Raw genomic sequence first — 19,268 nt, forward strand, 5'->3', positions numbered from 1 at the left:
CCTACATACGTCAGCACCTGCATTCACCTGCAAACACATACCCTTCGCTGCTTATTTATTTAATGTGAAGCCAGTGCTCACATAGATTGCGGAAACCCTCCTCCTGCCTGCCCACATCTGTGGCCCTCTGTAGCACTGTAATCAGGAGTGACCCTCCGTCTCCACCTGAAGACTGGGTCCAGTCCTCGTGAGCCTGTGACATCCGTGTTGCAGCAGCTTTGAGTGGCAGACAGCAGTGAGGGTGCTCCAGGACTCCCCCGGGAATTTTAGGACGGCCAAGAACAATAGCAGTGAATCTCCGAGCTGTATGACAGCTGGTCCCTGCCCTATCCCTTGGGAAGGGACCCTCCAGAGGCAGTTCGACCATCCAAAGGACCTTCCCGGCTGGAGTATCCACATTTTGGTGCATGGAAATGTAGGTTGAAAGGATTTTAGTGTTTTTCAATGAGCTGTGGGGGAGAGTGAAGAATGACTAGAACATTCTGCTGCGAATGTGGACAGTGACAGTCCATTGTGGATAGTGGATAGTGGTCCCATGCTTATGCACCATGTCAGTAAACTCAATCTCCATATAACTTGAAGCCTGTAGTTCAGAAAACTAGAAGAAAGGAAGGGCAGAATTGTCAACAGTGATGATGAATAATCTTTCCTATTAAGGCGGCTGTTTGGTCACCTGACCTCACCCTCGTCATTTCCATTCCTGTTCTGCCTGAGTTTATCCCACAATATTACTCTTTATTTACATGGTAAGTTCTAGGTGAGAAGAGAGTCAAGTGCCACATCACACCAAACTCCTTTTTTGGGTAAGAGGATTGACAGGCGTCCTGTAGTCCCTTCAGAAGCCTGCCGCCTGCAGCTGTTTTGTTTGATTTTCTCTGGCATCGACAGAGATGGCGCGATGCTCTCTGTGTGAAGAAGAGGCCCCTATGAAATTATGTCCAGTGACAGCAACTGCCTTCCACTGAGAGACCCATCATCTCTGGGCTGGGCTGTGAGCACGAATCATCCCTGTTGATTTCCAGAACTCAGGGAAACCTGAGAGGGGAATTCAAGGTCAATACCCCTTCATCTTACCCTCTCCTCTGGAGTCCATGAAGTATTCCTCAGGCAGGGCAGAATGCTACTCATAACACCAATACCAACCCACCCTTCTGTCGGGTGCCTTCTGGGAAGCTTAGCAACTTTATCTCCTTCCAAACGTAAGATTCTAATTCCGTGATTTTTTTTTTAATCAATTTGTTAGTGAGCTCTCTGAGACTCAAGGGATTTATTTCCATTCAATCCCCAGCCAGTGAGTATTAGAGGCAATATTTAAGAAGTGAAAGTATTAAAGATGACTATGTGTTACACGTATTTTCTCCCTCTCCCCCGAGTTATCAGATTTCATCATTTCATGCTACTAGAAAGGAGGTGACCTCTCATATAACAGTCTGAGCATGCTTTTTGCAAATGGGACAGTGACACAAGCTGTTCGTGTAGGTCACAGCAGCACAGGAATTCCTAGCGTTTTAGTATGTTTAAAATCTCGAGTGTATTAACATCGGACAGTAAACCCAAATGTTCCAAAAGAGAAAACAAGAACACTTTAGTCCTTGTGTTATGTACCTGCACAGTCAAAGGTTAAGGGAGCATCAGCTGCAGGTACCAGGAATTCTGCTAAATGCTGGAGGTGCAGGTAAAACAGCAGAGGTGCCTGGTAACCCTGAACTGAGTCCTATGGCCTCGTGACCACATAGTGTAGAGTGCTGCATGCTATGGTAAGTAATGAGCTATAGAACGAACACCTAGCTCATTTAAAACTTTATTAGAGATTTTCTTGGTTTTTATATATGGGTGTTTTGCCTACATGCACCTATGTGCATCACATCCATGCAGTGCCTGAGAAAGCCAGCAGAGGGCGTGAGATCCCCTGGAACTTGGTTGTAGGTGGTTGTGCTGGGAACTGAACCCACGTCCTCTGCAAGAGCACTGCTGCTCCTAACAGCACTGAGCAAGTTTTGAGAGGTTTTCAGGATAAAGATTCTTATTCTTCTGTCTACTAAATCCTGTGTCTCAAACAATACCACTGTTTCTTACTCTTAGAAAGATACAGAACATTAACTGGTAGTAAACGCTTTTGTTTCTGTTAAAGGAAAACATTTAATTTTTAAAAATTATTTAAAATAAAGATAAAATAAAATATTAATAAAAAATTAAGGTATTAAATTAAAATATTAAAAAAGTTTTAAAAAATAGATTCTATTCTCTTTCTATTTCATAGTCTCCACATAATGAGTTTCATGATATTTACTAGGAGAACACAACCTCAAATATTTGAGTATAAGTACATAGAAAAAAATAGAAAGTCCATTTTTATGTAATTATTTTGCTTGTTGTACTTGAAATGCCTATAAACTTTTATTGACTGAGTTGTTTTGATAGTTCCCTGATAATATAATCACGAGCAAGTAGATCAATTACTTGATCTCTGTAAATGTTTTTGGTAGAATCAAATTGAGTCACTACTAATGTAAAGAATTAAACATGTCTACAGATGACTCAGCAGTTATGAGTACTTGCTGCTCTTGCAGAGGACCTGGGTTCAAGTCCCAGCACCCACATGCTCACTACTGTTTGTAACTCCAGATCCAGAGGATCAGATGCCCATTCCTGGCCCCCATGGCTCCTTCATGCATGTGATACACACACGTGTGCTCCGGCAAAACATCCATCCAGGTCTAAGAACAGTAGCGATTACCGAGACCTTCTTTATCCTATATGAACTTTTGTCACGTCACTTGTGAGTTAGGCTCACTTTTCATTTGCTTCTTTCCCAAACTCCTTTTAAATTTGGTCCTCATTTACTTGGCCCACTTTAGAAGAAGAAAAAGTACCAAAGCGTAAGAGAAATGTCCAAGTTCAAACAGCAGCAGCAGCATTCAGAGACTTCTGCATGAGTATACTTGTTGGCCAGTCCAACCGCACCCAAGTGACCTGAAGACTCCCGGATGGCTTCTGGGTTGTTTTCAAACAGCCAGACTCACCCAAGGCGGGGAACACCCAGTGCTTTCACCCGAGCCCCAAGTTCTCTTCCTCTTCCTCTATTATGGCAGATTTGTAGAAGATAATTTGTCCTGTCATGGTTTTAGCAATTCTTTTCATCTGTAATGGAGAGAAAGAACAGGATGAACATTTATCAACTGTGGCTACAACTTTACTTCTGAGAAGTCAAGTCACTTTTCCACCCTAACTTGTGGCATGGTCAAAAGCTAAAATTAAAAGCTGCAGTTAGAAAGCAGAGGACTCGGTATGCGGTATAGTCATGTAGATACAGGGAGGGTGTGTTCACTCTATCCGGGTTTGTCTTTCACAGAAAAAAGCATTCACATTTCCTGAAAGTGGGAAAATAGCTCAGCCAGAAAGAGAGTTCAATATGGCTTAAGAGTTGAACAGAGAGAGGCAAGGAGTGAGGAGCCACGGGGAGCTAAGACTCCCCCCCCCAAAAGACTAGCAAGAAGTAATGAGTGTTATTCTCTCCATCATGTATAACCCTCTCACATGGAGGGACCCTTCTAGGGTTTAAGGGCAGGGCCCTGCAGTTGCTTTTCCCTTACTGACTTCCGTTCCCTTCTTAAGAACGCACTAATCCCACAGTGTAGCCCCCACTTCTTCCTCTGCAGGGACTGTGAGAGTTAAAACCTAGTGAGTGAGTGGGATTTCACATGGGCACTCTTAGGATGTATGCCTTTGTATGTTCTCTGTCTATGCTAATGTATGTTAGTCATGTTAGCTAAAGGGAATGTCTAGGACATTTTCAACTCTTTGAAGGAATCCTCTAGGTCAGTGGCTCACAACCTTCCTAATGCCGTGACCCTTTAATACAGTTCCTCAGAAAAATTATTTTCATTGCTGCTTCATAACCGTGACTTTGCTACTTTTACAAGTAATAATGTAAATATCTGATCTGCAGGATACCTGATTTGAGACCCTCGTGAAAGGGTTGTTTGACTCCAAAGATCCACAGGTTGAGAAACACTGCTCTACGTACTTGCTTCCTGGCTTTCTTCTAACCTTTCCCTCTCTTTGTAAATCTCTTTTTCCTGACATCAGGTTAGTGTTTGCTCATGTGTTAGCAGTGTCTCTCTCACCCCGCATGGCTTCCTTTGGGGAGAACACTGGGCAGCCATGTGGTTAGGAACATGGACTCGGAGATGGCTTGTCTGAGTTCAAATCTATTGTCAGCACTTCCCCCAACTTGACGTACAGCAGGTTGACCTCTGTGTGAGTGCTACGTCCTGACAGCTAAAATGCCAATCACAAAAGTTCTGACCTCAGAAGTTATTGAAAAGATAAAGCCAGTCGAAACATGAGGAGTGTTTAGAATAGCAGTTGGCAAATACTAAGACTGTCAGGGGGTTCAAGACTAATGCAAGGAAGGTTCTTAAACGTTTCACTCATAAAAAGCTGGGATTCCTTGAGCCAGCCTGTGCATACACTTTACCATATACGTAACACGAAGTTGAAAAACCATATTAACCTAAACGGCAACCGTAGAAATCATCCATTGTCTTTCTGATATCCTTTTATAGTTTCTCCCACAGGTTTACATATTTCTGTTAAAAGTTAGGTCAACAGACAATCTGAACATGATACGGGCCTATTTACCCTCTGTCAGATCAAATGTAGGAGTGAATTCCAGGTCTAGGGCCACGGTCCGGACACCCAGCTTTCTTCTATATTCATGGTTCAAGCCCACAGGCACTGAGAGGGAGAAGCCCTGACTTGTATAATCTGATGTGTATGGGTCACGGGGTGCAGAAAGAACCAAACCTTAAGCCCTCTGGGTTTAAAACCGAGGGGCTGCTTAATTAAAAGCCCGAATGTTCAGCTGCCCTCAGGACATGCTTGAAAACTAAACCAGCCAGGACAGTTTACAGCATAGAATGAATGCTATGTGCGATGTTTAACCCTGTCTTAATCAGCTCCGGCTTTTGTAACAAAATATCATAGATTGGGTGACTTTCATAAAACAGATAACAATATCTATCTGTTGCCCACAGTTGTGGAAGATTAAGAATCTAAGCTCGAGGTGCAAGACTGGCAGGAGAGAGCTTGCTTAAGTATGTTTGAGACCCAGACTCCAATCTCCAGCAACGCTGAAACAAAACAAAAAACCAAGTGTTTGGGCTAGTGTACTTGGTTCTTGATGAGGCTCCTCCAGGCTTGCAGAACTTCACTTCCTGGGTGTGGCCCCGGTGTATCACCCAGCCACCCTTGCCTGTGGGTGAATAGCGAGCTTGGCCTTGCTTTCATAAGAATGTCAATCTCTCAGGGAGCCGCCACATTCGTGACCTTCTCTAAATCTACTTGCCTCTCAAAAACAGGTCTCCTCCACCATTGCACTCAACATATGAATTCCGAGGACAGAAGCGTTAGCATGTGGCAAGCTTTTGGTAACGTTTCATATGAAGGCCACAGAGAGTGTGGTCTGAAGTCTGAGTTCATGAGATTCACTGGATAGCTTAACGCTCCCTGGCACTTTCTGTGGTTTTACCCTGAAACCAGGATGTTGCTTATACTAAAATTTTGTATTTGGTAAAATTATACCTGATAATTGTAGCTACAATTCTTACCACGGTAAAACCTTGTCTTAAAAATCAATCTGCAAAGACGTTTTCCCAAGTTGTCACTTGGTTGCTTTCTAGAGCAGGACTGCTTAGGTCCACGCCCTCTCCTTATGGAGCCGCTCCTTCAGGCTGCCACCCTGTACTTGTACAAACTGCTGGTGAGGAGAACAAAATTCTGTCGTCTCCCCCGAGAGCCTCCACTTCCTGGTCTCAGTCCTCCACTTCCTGGTCTCAGTCCTCCACTTCCTGGTCTCAGTTCTCCACTTCCTGGTCTCAGTCCTCCACTTCCTGGTCTCAGTCCTCCACTTCCTGGTCTCAGTCCTCCACTTCCTGGTCTCAGTTCTCCACTTCCTGGTCTCAGTCCTCCACTTCCTGGTCTCAGTCCTCCACTTCCTGGATTCCTCAGCAATGTTTGGAACAGTTGCTCCTCCCTTTTTCTTAGCACTCGCAATGCATCCTGGCCGTCCTCAGCCTCCGGCTTCCAATCCGGTCCTCGTCCGGTCCTTGTCCGGTCATTGTCTTCATCTTGCATCTCTCCAGGCGTGACCGTACTCTGACTGATGCCTGGGCATCTCTTTCGCCTGTGTTTCCCGAGTCTGTCCTCTCCACTGAAATCCAAGACCATACAGCCAAAAGCCACTTAGACTTTTCCAATCTCAGGTTTAGCATACCCAAAATGAAACTCGAGGTTTCCCAAATTTGGGAATCCGGGACTCTCCATAGTGTTCTCCGATTTTACAAAGAGCATCTTTGTAAAATCTCTAAAAGACTGGCCAAGGTTACGTGTTTGCGTTGTCCTGGGTTCCCTCACATACCACTTCTTCAGAAAACTCCTGTGAGTCTTTGTTAGTGACGCATCTGTTTCACATCTGTACTGTGTCAACTCTTGTGTCTCCGGGTCCTTGTTGTCTGTGATCTCCTCCCTGCAAAGTCTTAAAAGCAGGGACTTCATTTCAGACCATCCTACTTCAAGTCTGTCATGCAGCCGCTGAAACTTACGTTCATAAAACACATCAGAGTACAGCATCACCACCCATGTCTCATGCTCTTTAATGTCTCACCTGGAGACACTGAATGGGCAAACAGGACTGCACTACATGTTAAACACTGCGACCCACTTTCTATAGGAACCAGGAAGTTAAACTACCACAAAACCCAAAATGCTCAGGACCTGAGCTGACAGCTTCCCTAATAGTTATCTATAATTCTAATTCTGGGCCTGAAACACCCAGATGTGCACATCCCCGTAAGATATCCTCCTTAGTTGCTTTCCCACCCGTCAGCCTCTCATCAGGGCAACTTTCTTTCTTTCCCACCATTCCATGTTGCCAGTCCTTTGCCTGATTTCAGTTCCATCTGCACACAGGTGAAGGGCTGTAGACACGATTGCTGGCCGACTCTTCTGGTTAGCATTTGGTTAACACAGTGAGAGTCATTTGGGAGGAGGGAAACACATGTAAGGAAATATCCCTATCAGACTGGCCTATGGGGTAAAATTTTTGATTGATGATAGAACTGGGAGAGCCTAGTCCAATTGTAGGTGGTGCCTGTCCTGTTCAGGTGGCCCAGAGCTGTGTAAGAAAGCAGGCTGAGCAAGCCCCGGGTGTGCATCGTGTAAGCAGCACTCTCCTCCATGACCTCTGCTTTAGTTGTGGCCTCGCTGACTTCCCTCAGTGATGGAGTGTGACCTGAGACTTGTAAGCTGAGATAGACCCTTCCTCCCTGAGGTGCTTTGGGTCATTATCACAGCCATGGAAATCCCAAGACACTGATTACTCAGAGCACTGTAGAAAAGAAACAGGAAAGGTAACGATGGCTGACTTCATTCTAATGAGCTGTGACATTCGATTATTCTCGTCCCCGTATGGGGTGGATTTCCTTATCTCCACATCCTAATCACAGAAAATGGAAGTCTCTCCAGCAGTTGAAGGGAGCTATGTGATCTGCACACCCATCCCACCTCCCCCTCTTCAGCCTCATGTCTGACCTCCTGACCCACTGTGTTCTGAAGACACTACTGTGCCTGCTCCTTGCCTGCCCTCAGCACAGCCTGTTCTTGGCCTCTTTTCACAAATTATCCCTTTGTGTGGAATTCTCTGCTTCTCACTTTGATGGCTCATGACCGCCTGCATACCTCAGCTCAGCTTTACGAGAACACTTTTCTGTGACGTTTTCCTAAGTGTTGTGCACTACTGGGCATCCTCGTTCCCAGACACTTGGTTTTCTTTCTATCCCAACACCCCCACCCAGTAACGTATGTACCTTCTTATGTATTTAGTCATGATCTTCCTACTTCCCATCTCCCAGGAGAAAGAAAACCCCAGGAGGGCACAGGTTTCATTAACTTCTGCATCAGTCGGGCCCCACTGTAGTGTCTGGCAAGTTGAAATCAGTGTTTAATAAATGGATAAATTCATTACAAGATGAGATTATTCTAAAAATGAATACATCCGAGAAAGTTTTGGAAGAAAACAAAGGACACTGGAAAAATTCGTCATTTGAAAAGCACTTCATCTCATGATTAGTGCTGTATGAAGGTCAAAGGTCAACACAGGACTGAAACCCGGGCACCTGGAGTGGTCTCAGGGCAGTGAGGGCCAGTGCCTGCAACACCTTGAGGTAGAAGAAAGCTGCATAGAGCTCTAGATATGTGAGAGTTGCTGGAAAAATGAACTCCAGAACTCACTGGCTTTTAATTTTCATTTATGTGCACCTATGTCTTTGCATATGTGCATGCATGTGTGCAGATGCTTAAGGAGGTCAGGTTTCAGGTCCCCTGGATCTGGAGTTACAGGATGCTATGAACCACCATATAGAGGTGTTCAGAACTAAACCCCCGACCCTCTGCAACAGCAGCAAGTGCTCTTAACCACTGAACCATTTCTGGTTCTTGTCCCAGAAGCCCCTTTCCTGCAGGCTCTTCCCTTTGACCGACCCACCCGGAAGCCTCAGCATCACAGAACCCTCCGTGGGGGCTCTCATCTTTTATGCTCTCAGCCACAGGGCAGGGTGGGCTGTGCATCTTAGCTGTGGGTACTATTCGAGAGTCTCTTTCAGCCACAGAAGAATTGTGCTTACTGTTTCAAAGATAATCAGGAAGTGTTTTCTGTGTGGCTATTAAGACTTTCAGGGAAGCAGACTTCCAGAGGAATACTAGAATCTGTCTTGGGTTTGTAATTGAATTAAATAATCATGAAAGTTTGACACAGTAGATCTATTTTTAACAATTTAATTGTGCCATTTGTATTATTTAATGTACCTTTCATCTAAGTTTTTTTTTAAAAAAAAGAATCATTGAGACTTACAATGTCATATAAACATAGCTTTTATGTTACAAGTAATTGCTATCCTGCTAAGGAAGGAAGAAACATTACAGCAGTGTTGTTATAGCTGATAAAGACATTGGGGGACTCTAAAGGAACTGCTGTTTGAAAACCATTGAACAATATGTTGTTACAGTTTTAATTGCAAATCATCCAAAAGGAAGTCCTTTGGATAGAGTAGATATTACATGATCTAAGTTCCAATCCTGACTGTGCTTGGAAGCCAGGCTCAACCCTATGAACCCGAGGCCCTGTAAAGCAGGGCATTTCCACTCTCAGATTATCAGGGAAGATGCCACCCTTTACCAAGAGGAAAGAGGGGGATTGAAAAGAACTGTGCAGTGATGTTTATTGAGAAGAAAGACATGAGTGGAGATAGAAGCTGTGCTGAGTTTTGCATACCCATTCCTTCCCTTCCTCCACCCTTCCCTGACACCACTGTTATTCTAAAAAGGATAAAAAGACAAAACCAAAACCAAAAACCAAAAAAAAAGTTAAGTTTCTGTGATAAGAAATTCAAACCAAAAAGGAGAAAAGAAGAAAAAAAAATGATGCCAACCGTAATCCTGTGTTCTCTTTAGAATCAACCGTGTTCATTCCCCAGTCTGAATACTCAGTTGAAGAAGATGTGGGCGAGCTGTTCATTCCCATCAGGAGGAGTGGAGACATCAGCCAGGAGCTGATGGTGATCTGCTACACACAGCAAGGTAAGCCCCCTGTTGGGCCAAGTGAAATGACCTCCAGTCAGCGCACCCATTGGCTTCTTCATTCCATGGGGCCTAAAGGACGGGCTTTGTCGTGGTTTTTCATAGACACTGAAACATTCCTTAAGAACCTTTGAGTCAGTCTGGCAGGAAGCTGCTGCTTCTTCCCTCAACTTTTGGTCACTTGGTTCGATTTAAGCAGGGAAGGGAGACCCACCGGAGCCGTTGTTTAGAGGTGGGGTCTGGTCTATGATGCAACCTGCTAGCATTCTCAAACAACCTGGGCTGTCTCAACATGTCCCAACCTTAGTGTGCAGCTCAGTGGCTTCCCTACAGTGCCAAAGGCTGTGTGTTTGATCCTTAGCACAACAAAAAGAAAGAGACAAAGTAATATGTATCTGAGGAGGACACACTAATTTAAAGCTAGTTTGTCTAGTAACAGCAGTGTCCTAAGAGTTTTCCTCTGTTTTGTGTTAGGAAAAGAGAACTCTCTATGAGTTCATAAGCAGAAAAAAAAAAGTGTCAGGTTGAATAAAAAACCAAAAATGATACTTTTGTACCTTTTATATGTGACTGTAAAACTTTATCAAACAGAAGACCATGTGGGCAATGAATTAGAGACAAAGCATTATCAATTGGAACTAGGTCAAGACATTATATAGACAAGTCATTATGTAGTGGGAGTGGATCTACACTTCTCTGAACATGTCTTCTTGATGAATATAAGGTGTGTGTTAATGGTTAAGTAGGAATGCAAGGTACAAATGCAAATTTCCATTAAAGAGCAATAGGTCCCCTCTGAGCATATAATTTTTGACATGATTAGTGTTAAAATGGCCAGGACAACTAATCTATCATGTTGGTGTTTGGTGAACTCTGGAGAGTGTCACGGATTTAACTATCTTCTTGAAGTTTTTCAAGGTTTCCATAAGCACTAAATTCAGTTTTAAAAGTGCCCTCAACTTTAAAGGACAGCAAATGAGTATCTTTAAAATGTAAAACTCATTAATAATCATTACAAACACATTCCAAAGTACTATTTTGCTTATATGGGAACATCCCATGAAAGGTAAATTTACATAGGCAAATTTAAGATCAATATACAAAAGTCATTAACATACAAATCCATTTTCTAGAGAAAAAAAAACAGTGGAAAAGAAAAAGTCCCATAAAAGTTGTCGTCATCATGGCGGGCTTTCATGAAAATTCCCATTAATGTGTATGTGCTCTGAAAAGCTGGACAAAAGAATGATTCATTAAAGACTCAGTCTCAGCCTTGCACCCAGATGCCAGAAATAGTGGGATTACCTCTCAACCTAAAACCTAAAGCCAAACAAAGCCTAAAACCCAACAGACAGACAGAAGGGCTGAGACAAGACAGAAAGAATGTGTCCTTGGCCTGGACATGGGATACATTTGAATATTGAGAGATGCTATTTTGCCCTGTAGTGTTAATCTGAAAGCTTGTTGGAGGGGTGGTAGGAGAAAATACTGGAAAGCCAATATTGCAGTGTGTGAGGTCATTCTGAAGGAGACCTGTCCTAAAAAGATACTCTGTAGCTGTGATTCTGAAGGAGACCTGTCCTCCAAGGATACTCTGTAGTTGTGATTCTGAAGGAGACCTGTGCTATAAGGATACACTGTAGCTGTGATTCTGCAGGAGACCTGTGCTATAAGGATACTTTGTAGTTGTGATTCTGAAGGAGACCTGTGCTATAAGGATACTCTGTAGTTGTGATTCTGAAGGAGACCTGTCTTCTAAGGATACTCTGTAGTTGTGATTCTGCAGGAGACCTGTGCTATAAGGATACACTGTAGTTGTGATTCTGCAGGAGACCTGTGCTATAAGGATACCCAGTAGTTGCCACTGCAGTTCTGGGGTGTGGCTGTATACAGTTGCAACAGTTAAATACTGAATATGAAAACAACAGGTTTTAGAAACTGAAGTCTTTTGGGTTCTCTTGGCCCCTAGGGACAGCAACCAGCACTGTGCGGACATCCGTGCTGTCTTACTCTGACTACATCTCCAGGCCTGAGGACCACAGCAGCGTGATCCGCTTTGACAAAGATGAACGTGAGAAAATGTGTCGTGTGGTGGTGATTGATGACTCATTGTACGAAGAGGAAGAGACTTTCCAGGTCCTTTTAAGCATGCCCATGGGCGGGAGGATCGGCGACAAGTTTCCGGGAGCCAATGTGACCATCCTCACAGACAAGGATGATGGTGAGTTCTGCTCGACCTTACCTGGGACAGCAGTGCCAGGCATGACTATCTATACAGAAAAAAATGGAAATCAAATAGAATTAGGAGGTGCGTGTTGATTCTCTGCTGGATTTTTATAGTGACTAAGGTCCATCAATCACGGACTACATCAATCACTGCCCTTTCCTGATGTAATGTTTCCTACTGACTGGAGGTCACCTTATCAAGTGAGTGGTTACAGTCAATTTCCATGGGGAAGAATCGGCCTCACTTTATTAAGGTTCATTGATTCCCTTCTCCTTTTTTCTAACTTTAATTCGAGTTTTTAACTCTATTTCCCATAGAAACCCATAAGAAAGGCGGTTAAATGAATCACTGGGTGGGTAACAAATATATGGGAAGTTAGGTCTCAAGACAGGAGGAGCGGACATACTAGACCGCTCTTCCCCAGGGAAACCAAGTTACCGTGAAGCAACAACGCTTTCTGGAAAAGGTTCACACTTTCCTGTGGGGAGGGAAGGAGCAGGGAGGGGGATGGTGGTGAACGATTTTGTGATGCAAGCAAAGGGCAGAAACAGCAGCACTGCCCTCCCCTCCCATGGACAATTTTCCGTCTCCTTCCCATTTTCCTCATGGCGGATCAAAGAGAAGGATGAGCTGTGCTGTTGGGGTGAAGATGCAGAAGAGTCGAAAAGCCCGAGTAATCTTAAAACTCAGGAAACTGAAAGCCATCTGTCCGGAAAGGTCTTTGATATTTAAGGTGAAGAAGGCGTGAGATAAAGCCGGTCAGGTGTCCCCCAGTCCCTCTGTGAAGTCTTTGTTCTATCCTCTAACCATCCTGTGGGCTACAGGGTGATGCCTTTGTGTTGCTGGAAAGGTTTAAAAGCACGGATCATAAATTTGGTGGTGACATTTGACAAGAGGGCATAAAAGGAAATTTTCCTTTCACAACTTTATCTATCACCTTGCTTTAAAAAGAAAAGAAAAGAAAAGAAAAAAGTTCTTCCAGTAAGTGCTTCACGTACTAAAGTGTTCTATATGTATCTATTTATAATTTTTTAATTATACCTGTGGGAGGGCACCTAATTGCAGGTCCCTAAGGAGGCAAGAAGTGGTGGTCGGGTTCCCCTGAGCTGCAGTGACAGGTGCACATAAGCAGAGATGAGCAGCCCATGCAGATGCCAGGAACTGAACTTAGATCCTTTGCAAAAGCAAAATACATCTCAACTGCATTCAGTATATTTAAAGCAAGCAATTTCATTTCAAAATCGGATCGCTCTTAGAAGGTCAGTATTTTAAATGTCCAGAATAAACTTAAGAACTTGCATTCAATTCCCATCTACCATCCAGAGAGCTCTTTCTCGTGTCCAATCCGCAATGGTTTAGATGAAGCAGGGTTTGGTTTTAAAGTGGAGAATCTAATTCCTACTTTAGGCCAGGATTCTGTTGCTGTTGTTTGTTACAGTCTTTTGGGGGAAAATTCACACATGTAAGTTTCATAGTAAGTCTTAACAAGAACCAAGAGTGATATTCTTCCCCCTTTTCCATGGATAAGATGGAAATACCTATGCGTGAGGTGACAAGCTTATATTTATGCTTCTAGTCACACAGGGACGTGGCGTCAGGCCTGCTGATCTATGCACCTCCTGTGCACTGTTCCCTGGGAAAAACCCCCTCTTGGGGCGAGGTGAAAGAGCCATCAACAGAGTCCTAGAGTCGTAGAGTAGTTTGCAGAAGATTTATTTTGTGAACCTTGGGGCTGAAGGGTTAGGGTCTGAAGCTCTGGAGTTACAGGCGAGCGCTGGGCTTCTTATTAATAGCCCTGAAACTACAGTCGGATTGATCTGCTAGTCTGCGTTCTCTGTCTCATTCCTTCCATTTCTGAATTATCACCCTAATCCAAACTGCCCTTTGTCTTCCTTTATAGGTCTTAGTAACACCTTTACTAGAGCAACCCAGTTTCTAGTTGAGTGCTTCATTTTCAGTGCTGAGAAGCCATTGTGAATTCCTTTGACCTGCAGGAATTATCCCTGGCTCTTGTTTTGTTTAAAAAAAAAAAAAAAGGTAGATAGAATTCTGTATGCCAGACCTCCTTCTCACACCAGGGTTCAAGTTCACATGTCCATATGTATTCAGGTCAGCAAGAACCCATGGCATGTTAACCAATTCCCTTGATAGGATTCAGAGATACTCAAGCGGTCAGGTCCAGTAGCGTTCCCCAAATGGTACTCAACACCGCTATGATTCGTGCATCGAATGTCACCCCTTCTTAAGACTGACCACACTGACATTCAGCCCCTGAGACCTGCACTTAGAGCTCCAAGATCGGTTAGTCTCCATCCACTCGTGGACATTTGCTCATGGCCAGACAGTTCTTGACGTCATGCTGTCGTCTTCTTCTGCCATATAGAACCTTAGCTCATGCATAGATGTTGTCTGATATGAAGGAAAAATACTTTAATTAGGTCACTGTGGGGCTCACGATCCTATGCGGGAAGAGGAAGATGTGAGGCATCATGGGCAGGTGAGATACACCGTATGTACTGCATGAAAACATGCAGACAAGCCAACAGCAAGAGCAAAATGCCACAATGCCATGCCCATGTCTGTGAGAATGGGTAAAATGGAGGAAGCCTTAAGTAGCTGATTGTTTCTTAATGAGGAAATCGAGTCCTTGTAACTTTGTAACTATGGGGACTCAGAATCTTCTAAAACAAGATTGTCCCTCTGAGACATCATAAAAGAGTATTCTGTGTTTATCAAGTGGAAGACAGAGGTAATGATGGCGGGCAAACCCCTGAGACTCTTCACTAGGACCAAGTATCTATCACCAGCGTCACCAATGTCGACAATGTTTGGCTATAGGAGCGTGACCCAGGGCTACACAGATACATCTGGCTAACATCTATGTTGTGCCGCTAAGAAACAGCTGAACTTCCTGGTATTTGGAAGAACTGACGCCTTACACATTGTTGATCCATCTGACTTTAGAATATGCAGATATTCTACACATCCCCACCAGCATCCTCAGTGTTCTGTCCTTCCCCAAATTACAGTTCAAAGTGGCAGTACTGGTCCCTTACAAAAAGTGTTATTCAACACTAGGAATACTCCACTCACTCTACCGTCAGCCTTCAGAGTGAATGAAGGAACGTTGAAGCTGACCCCGTGGTCCGCCTTTGTGTGACAACCCAGATGGGGGCTTCACTAAAATGGCTGTCATCTTTGACCATTCTGGAAAAACTACCAGGCCACACAGAAAGTAGCAGCTTGTAGCCAGCTGCAGGATGAGCCCTGTGTTTAGTGGATCTCAGTTCACAAGTGCCCAATGGCTTAGGACATTAGAATCAAAAACACTTTTGCAGAAGAAAATGTTTTATGCTAGAAAAATGCATCATGGCAACATGTGAGTGAACTTGTTTGCATTTGTGCAAAGCTGAAAGACCAGCTTGTCTCCTTTATCCCCCATTTTTCTTAATTTTAAGTACAATTATTTATATTAGAGTGAGATCCCACTAAGGGATGCCAAGCAGTCTGTGTAAGAAAGGGCCAGATTCAATCCAAGTAATAGCTTGACAAATATATTCTGCGTTAGGGTTGCCTAAGTTAAAATCCTATTTTAAAACAAAGAATTGGGTGTGAGGGAATGAGTTCATAACTGCTCAGAATATCCTTGAGTTGTGTCCATTACAGTAATCTCACTGTTAATGGTACCATGAGTCAGTGAAAGCCAAAGGGGCTGGACACAGCAGGAGTGACTGAATGGGAGAACTCAAGGTTTCCTGGTCCATGGAAAAGATACTACATATGGTACCCTTGATGCTAAGATGAAATAAAATAAAAGAGACTCAGGGAGCTGCCTGACCATTTAGAAAAGTCTAAACCTGAAGTGGGTACTCACTGTGAAGGTTGTATCACTTGTAAATGGACACGCAGGCCCTTGACCCAGGTCAGAAACTCTCAAACTTTAAAATCTGTTTGTGTGGGGTGGTGCCAAATATACCTACGGTTACCTGAGAATAGCTATTTGAAATTTGAAACAATTCAAAGGGGGAGGGGATAAGAAAGCAGGGTTCGATCAAACGCACAGGTACTTTGTAAGTTGGAACTCCTGAGACCTTGAGAGATGAACGAATTTAGACAAACAGGGAACAAAGCTAATTGTGATTTGACTTCACAGCTAAATGACATGGGAGGAATGGGTTACAGGGCACCGAGGAACCCAGCCAACCAGGAGGCCATGTTTTAAGAAAACTCTGGGTGAAGAGCCACGAGTGATGATGGCAGTGGAGAGACGGAGGTTCCATCTCCTCTAGGAATGAGCCGCCTGATAGCTTACCCAGTCCCTGCGTCAGCCATAGACACAGCTACGTACTAGTAACACTAAATGGACCCATCTGGCTACATTTATATATACATATGCACATATATATTATATATCTATATGTAACAATAATAAGACAAAGATGGATTTGATAGATAGTCTTGAGGTATAGAAAGAGGTGAAAGGAGAAAGGGAGAGGGATGATGTGGATATAATTCTTAAGTATAAAATTCCCCTAAGTAAAAAAACAAAATTTTTTTTTTTTTTTTTTTTTTTTTTTTTTCGGAGCTGGGGACCGAACCCAGGGCCTTGCGCTTGCTAGGCAAGCGCTTTACCACTGAGCTAAATCCCCAACCCCCAAAAAAATTTTTTTAAAGAAGGGTTTTACACCCAACTCCACAGTCAATGTCCTGGAATCTGCATGCACATTTGCTCCTGTCTGGTCAGTGGTGCTTGACCTTTTAGGCAAGCCATCTCCCCCTCCCCAACCCCCCACTTTGTTTTCCTCTCTTGAAACATGACCTCACTGGGGTGTCCCAGCCTACAGCATTTTGTGGAAATTCGGTGACATGATCTGTAAGAAAGTACTTTAAAAGCTGATCCAGAGGTTGCAGGTTTAGTTCCATGGGAGCATGCTTGCCTAGGAAGGGCAAGGTCCTGGGTTCAGTCCTCAGCTCTTGAAAAACTAATCCAAAAGAGAAAGGTGAACTTTGTGGGCAGCAAGTCTGAGAACGAGGCTTGATGCGCCTACAGATGCGCCTACAGATGTGCCTACAGATGCGCCTACAGATGCACCTACAGATGCGCCTACAGATGCGCCTACAGATGTGCCTACAGATGCGTCTACAGATGCGCCTACAGATGTGCCTACAGATGTGTCTACTGATGAGTCTGCAGATGTGCCTACAGATGCGTCTACAGATGCGTCTACAGATGCGCCTACAGATGTGCCTACAGATGTGCCTACAGATGCGCCTACAGATGAGCCTACAGATGCGCCTACAGATGTGTCTACAGATGCGCCTACAGATGTGTCTACAGATGCGTCTACAGATGCGCCTACAGATGCGCCTACAGATGCGCCTACAGATGCGCCTACAGATGGTTTGAATGAGCGTATTGGTCAAAGAGCATGGGAAAGTTTTTGAACAAGATTTAAAATGATCAGTATAGGGTTTGGGGCTTACTAATTAGAGGGCAATAGAAAGCAGAAAGTTAAAACCACAGCAAACCCTGAGATGGCTAGCCCCACCCCCACCCCCATGTTAAAAGGAGGGAGGAGAAGAACTAAAAATATTCGTATCCAGAAAGTTAATGGAAGCTTCAAAGCACTGTCTTCTTCTGATAGGAATTTAAGAGAAGCAGCTTGAGGGAAAAGGTTGAAAAGGTGAAGTGAGAAATTCTCAGCTTTTAAATTCAATTTAATTTTTTTTTTTTTTATTAACTTGAGTATTTCTTATGTACATTTCGAGTGTTATTCCCTTTCCCAGTTTCCGGGCAAACATCCCCTTCCCTCCCCCCTTCCTTATGGGTGTTCCCCTCCCCACCCTCCCCCATTGCCGCCCCTCCCCCCGACAGTCTAGTTCACTGGGGGTTCAGTCTTAGCAGGACCCAGGGCTTCCCCTTCCACTGGTGCTCTTACTAGGATATTCATTGCTACCTATGAGGTCAGAGTCCAGGGTCAGTCCATGTATAGTCTTTAGGTAGTGGCTTAGTCCCTGGAAGCTCTGGTTGCTTGGCATTGTTGTACATATGGGGTCTCAAGCCCCTTCAAGCTCTTCCAGTTCATTCTCTGATTCCTTCAACGGGGTCCCGCTTCTCAGTTCAGTGGTTTGCTGCTGGCATTCGCCTCTGTATTTGCTGTATTCTGGCTGTGTCTCTCAGGATCGATCTACATCCGCTCCTGTCGGTCTGCACTTCTTTGCTTCATCCATCTTGTCTAACTGGGTGGCTGTATATGTATGGGCCACATGTGGGGCAGGCTCTGAATGGTTGTTCCTTCAGTCTCTGTTTTAATCTTTGCCTCTCTCTTCCCTGCCAAGGGTATTCTTGTTCCCCTTTTAAAGAAGGAGTGAAGCCTTCACCTTTTGATCATCCGTCTTGAGTTTCATTTGTTCTAGGCAACTAGGGTAATTCAAGCATTTGGGCTAATAGCCACTTATCAGTGAGTGCATACCATGTATGTCTTTCTGTGATTGGGTTAGCTCACTCAGGATGATATTTTCCAGTTCCAACCATTTGCCTACGAATTTCATAAAGTCGTTGTTTTTGATAGCTGAGTAATATTCCATTGTGTAGATGTACCACATTTTCTGTATCCATTCCTCTGTTGAAGGGCATCTGGGTTCTTTCCAGCTTCTGGCTATTATAAATAAGGCTGCGATGAACATAGTGGAGCACGTGTCTTTTTTATATGTTGGGGCATCTTTTGGGTATATGCCCAAGAGAGGTATAGCTGGATCCTCAGGCAGTTCAATGTCCAATTTTCTGAGAAACCTCCAGACTGATTTCCAGAATGGTTGTACCAGTCTGCAACCCCACCAACAATGGAGGAGTGTTCCTCTTTCTCCAAGCATCCTCGCCAGCATTTGCTGTCACCTGAGTTTTTGATTTTAGCCATTCTCACTGGTGTGAGGTGAAATCTCAGGGTTGTTTTGATTTGCATTTCCTGATGACTAAAGATGTTGAACATTTCTTTAGGGTGTTTCTCAGCCATTCGCATTCCTCAGCTGTGAATTCTTGTTTAGCTCTGAACCCATTTTTTTTAATAGGGTTATTTGTCTCCTCATGGTTCAACTTTTGGAGTTCTTGTATATGGATACAAGGCTCTGTCTGTTGTGGTGACTGGTAAAAGATCTTTTTCCCAATCTGTTGGTTGTCAGCTAACCTGACCACAGTGTCCTTTGCCTTGCTGTAGCTTTTGTAGTTTTATGAGATCCCATTTGTCGATTCTTGATCTTAGAGCATACCATTGGTGTTTTGTCTAGAAATTCCTTCCAGTGCCCATGTGTTCCAGATGCTTCCCTAGTTTTTCTTCATTAGTTTGAGTGTGTCTGGTTTGATGTGGGAGTGTCCTGATCCACTTGGACTTAAGCTTTGTGCAGGGGT

The 19,268-nt window shown here is 43.9% G+C and overlaps 1 protein-coding gene across 1 annotated transcript in view; it reads left to right on the forward strand.

Annotated features, from left to right (window-relative positions):
• The window catches only part of Frem2 (FRAS1 related extracellular matrix 2), a 139,750-nt gene that overhangs the window by 67,004 nt on the left and 53,478 nt on the right, over nucleotides 1-19,268 (forward strand). Inside the window, exons 5-6 of the mRNA XM_032898423.1 lie at nucleotides 9,511-9,636; nucleotides 11,606-11,857. Of these exons, the coding sequence (XP_032754314.1) occupies nucleotides 9,511-9,636; nucleotides 11,606-11,857 (378 nt within the window). The remainder of the gene's footprint in view (nucleotides 1-9,510; nucleotides 9,637-11,605; nucleotides 11,858-19,268) is intronic.

Source organism: Rattus rattus, chromosome 3, assembly GCF_011064425.1.
Source record: "Rattus rattus isolate New Zealand chromosome 3, Rrattus_CSIRO_v1, whole genome shotgun sequence".
NCBI classification, from domain to species: Eukaryota; Metazoa; Chordata; class Mammalia; order Rodentia; family Muridae; genus Rattus; species Rattus rattus.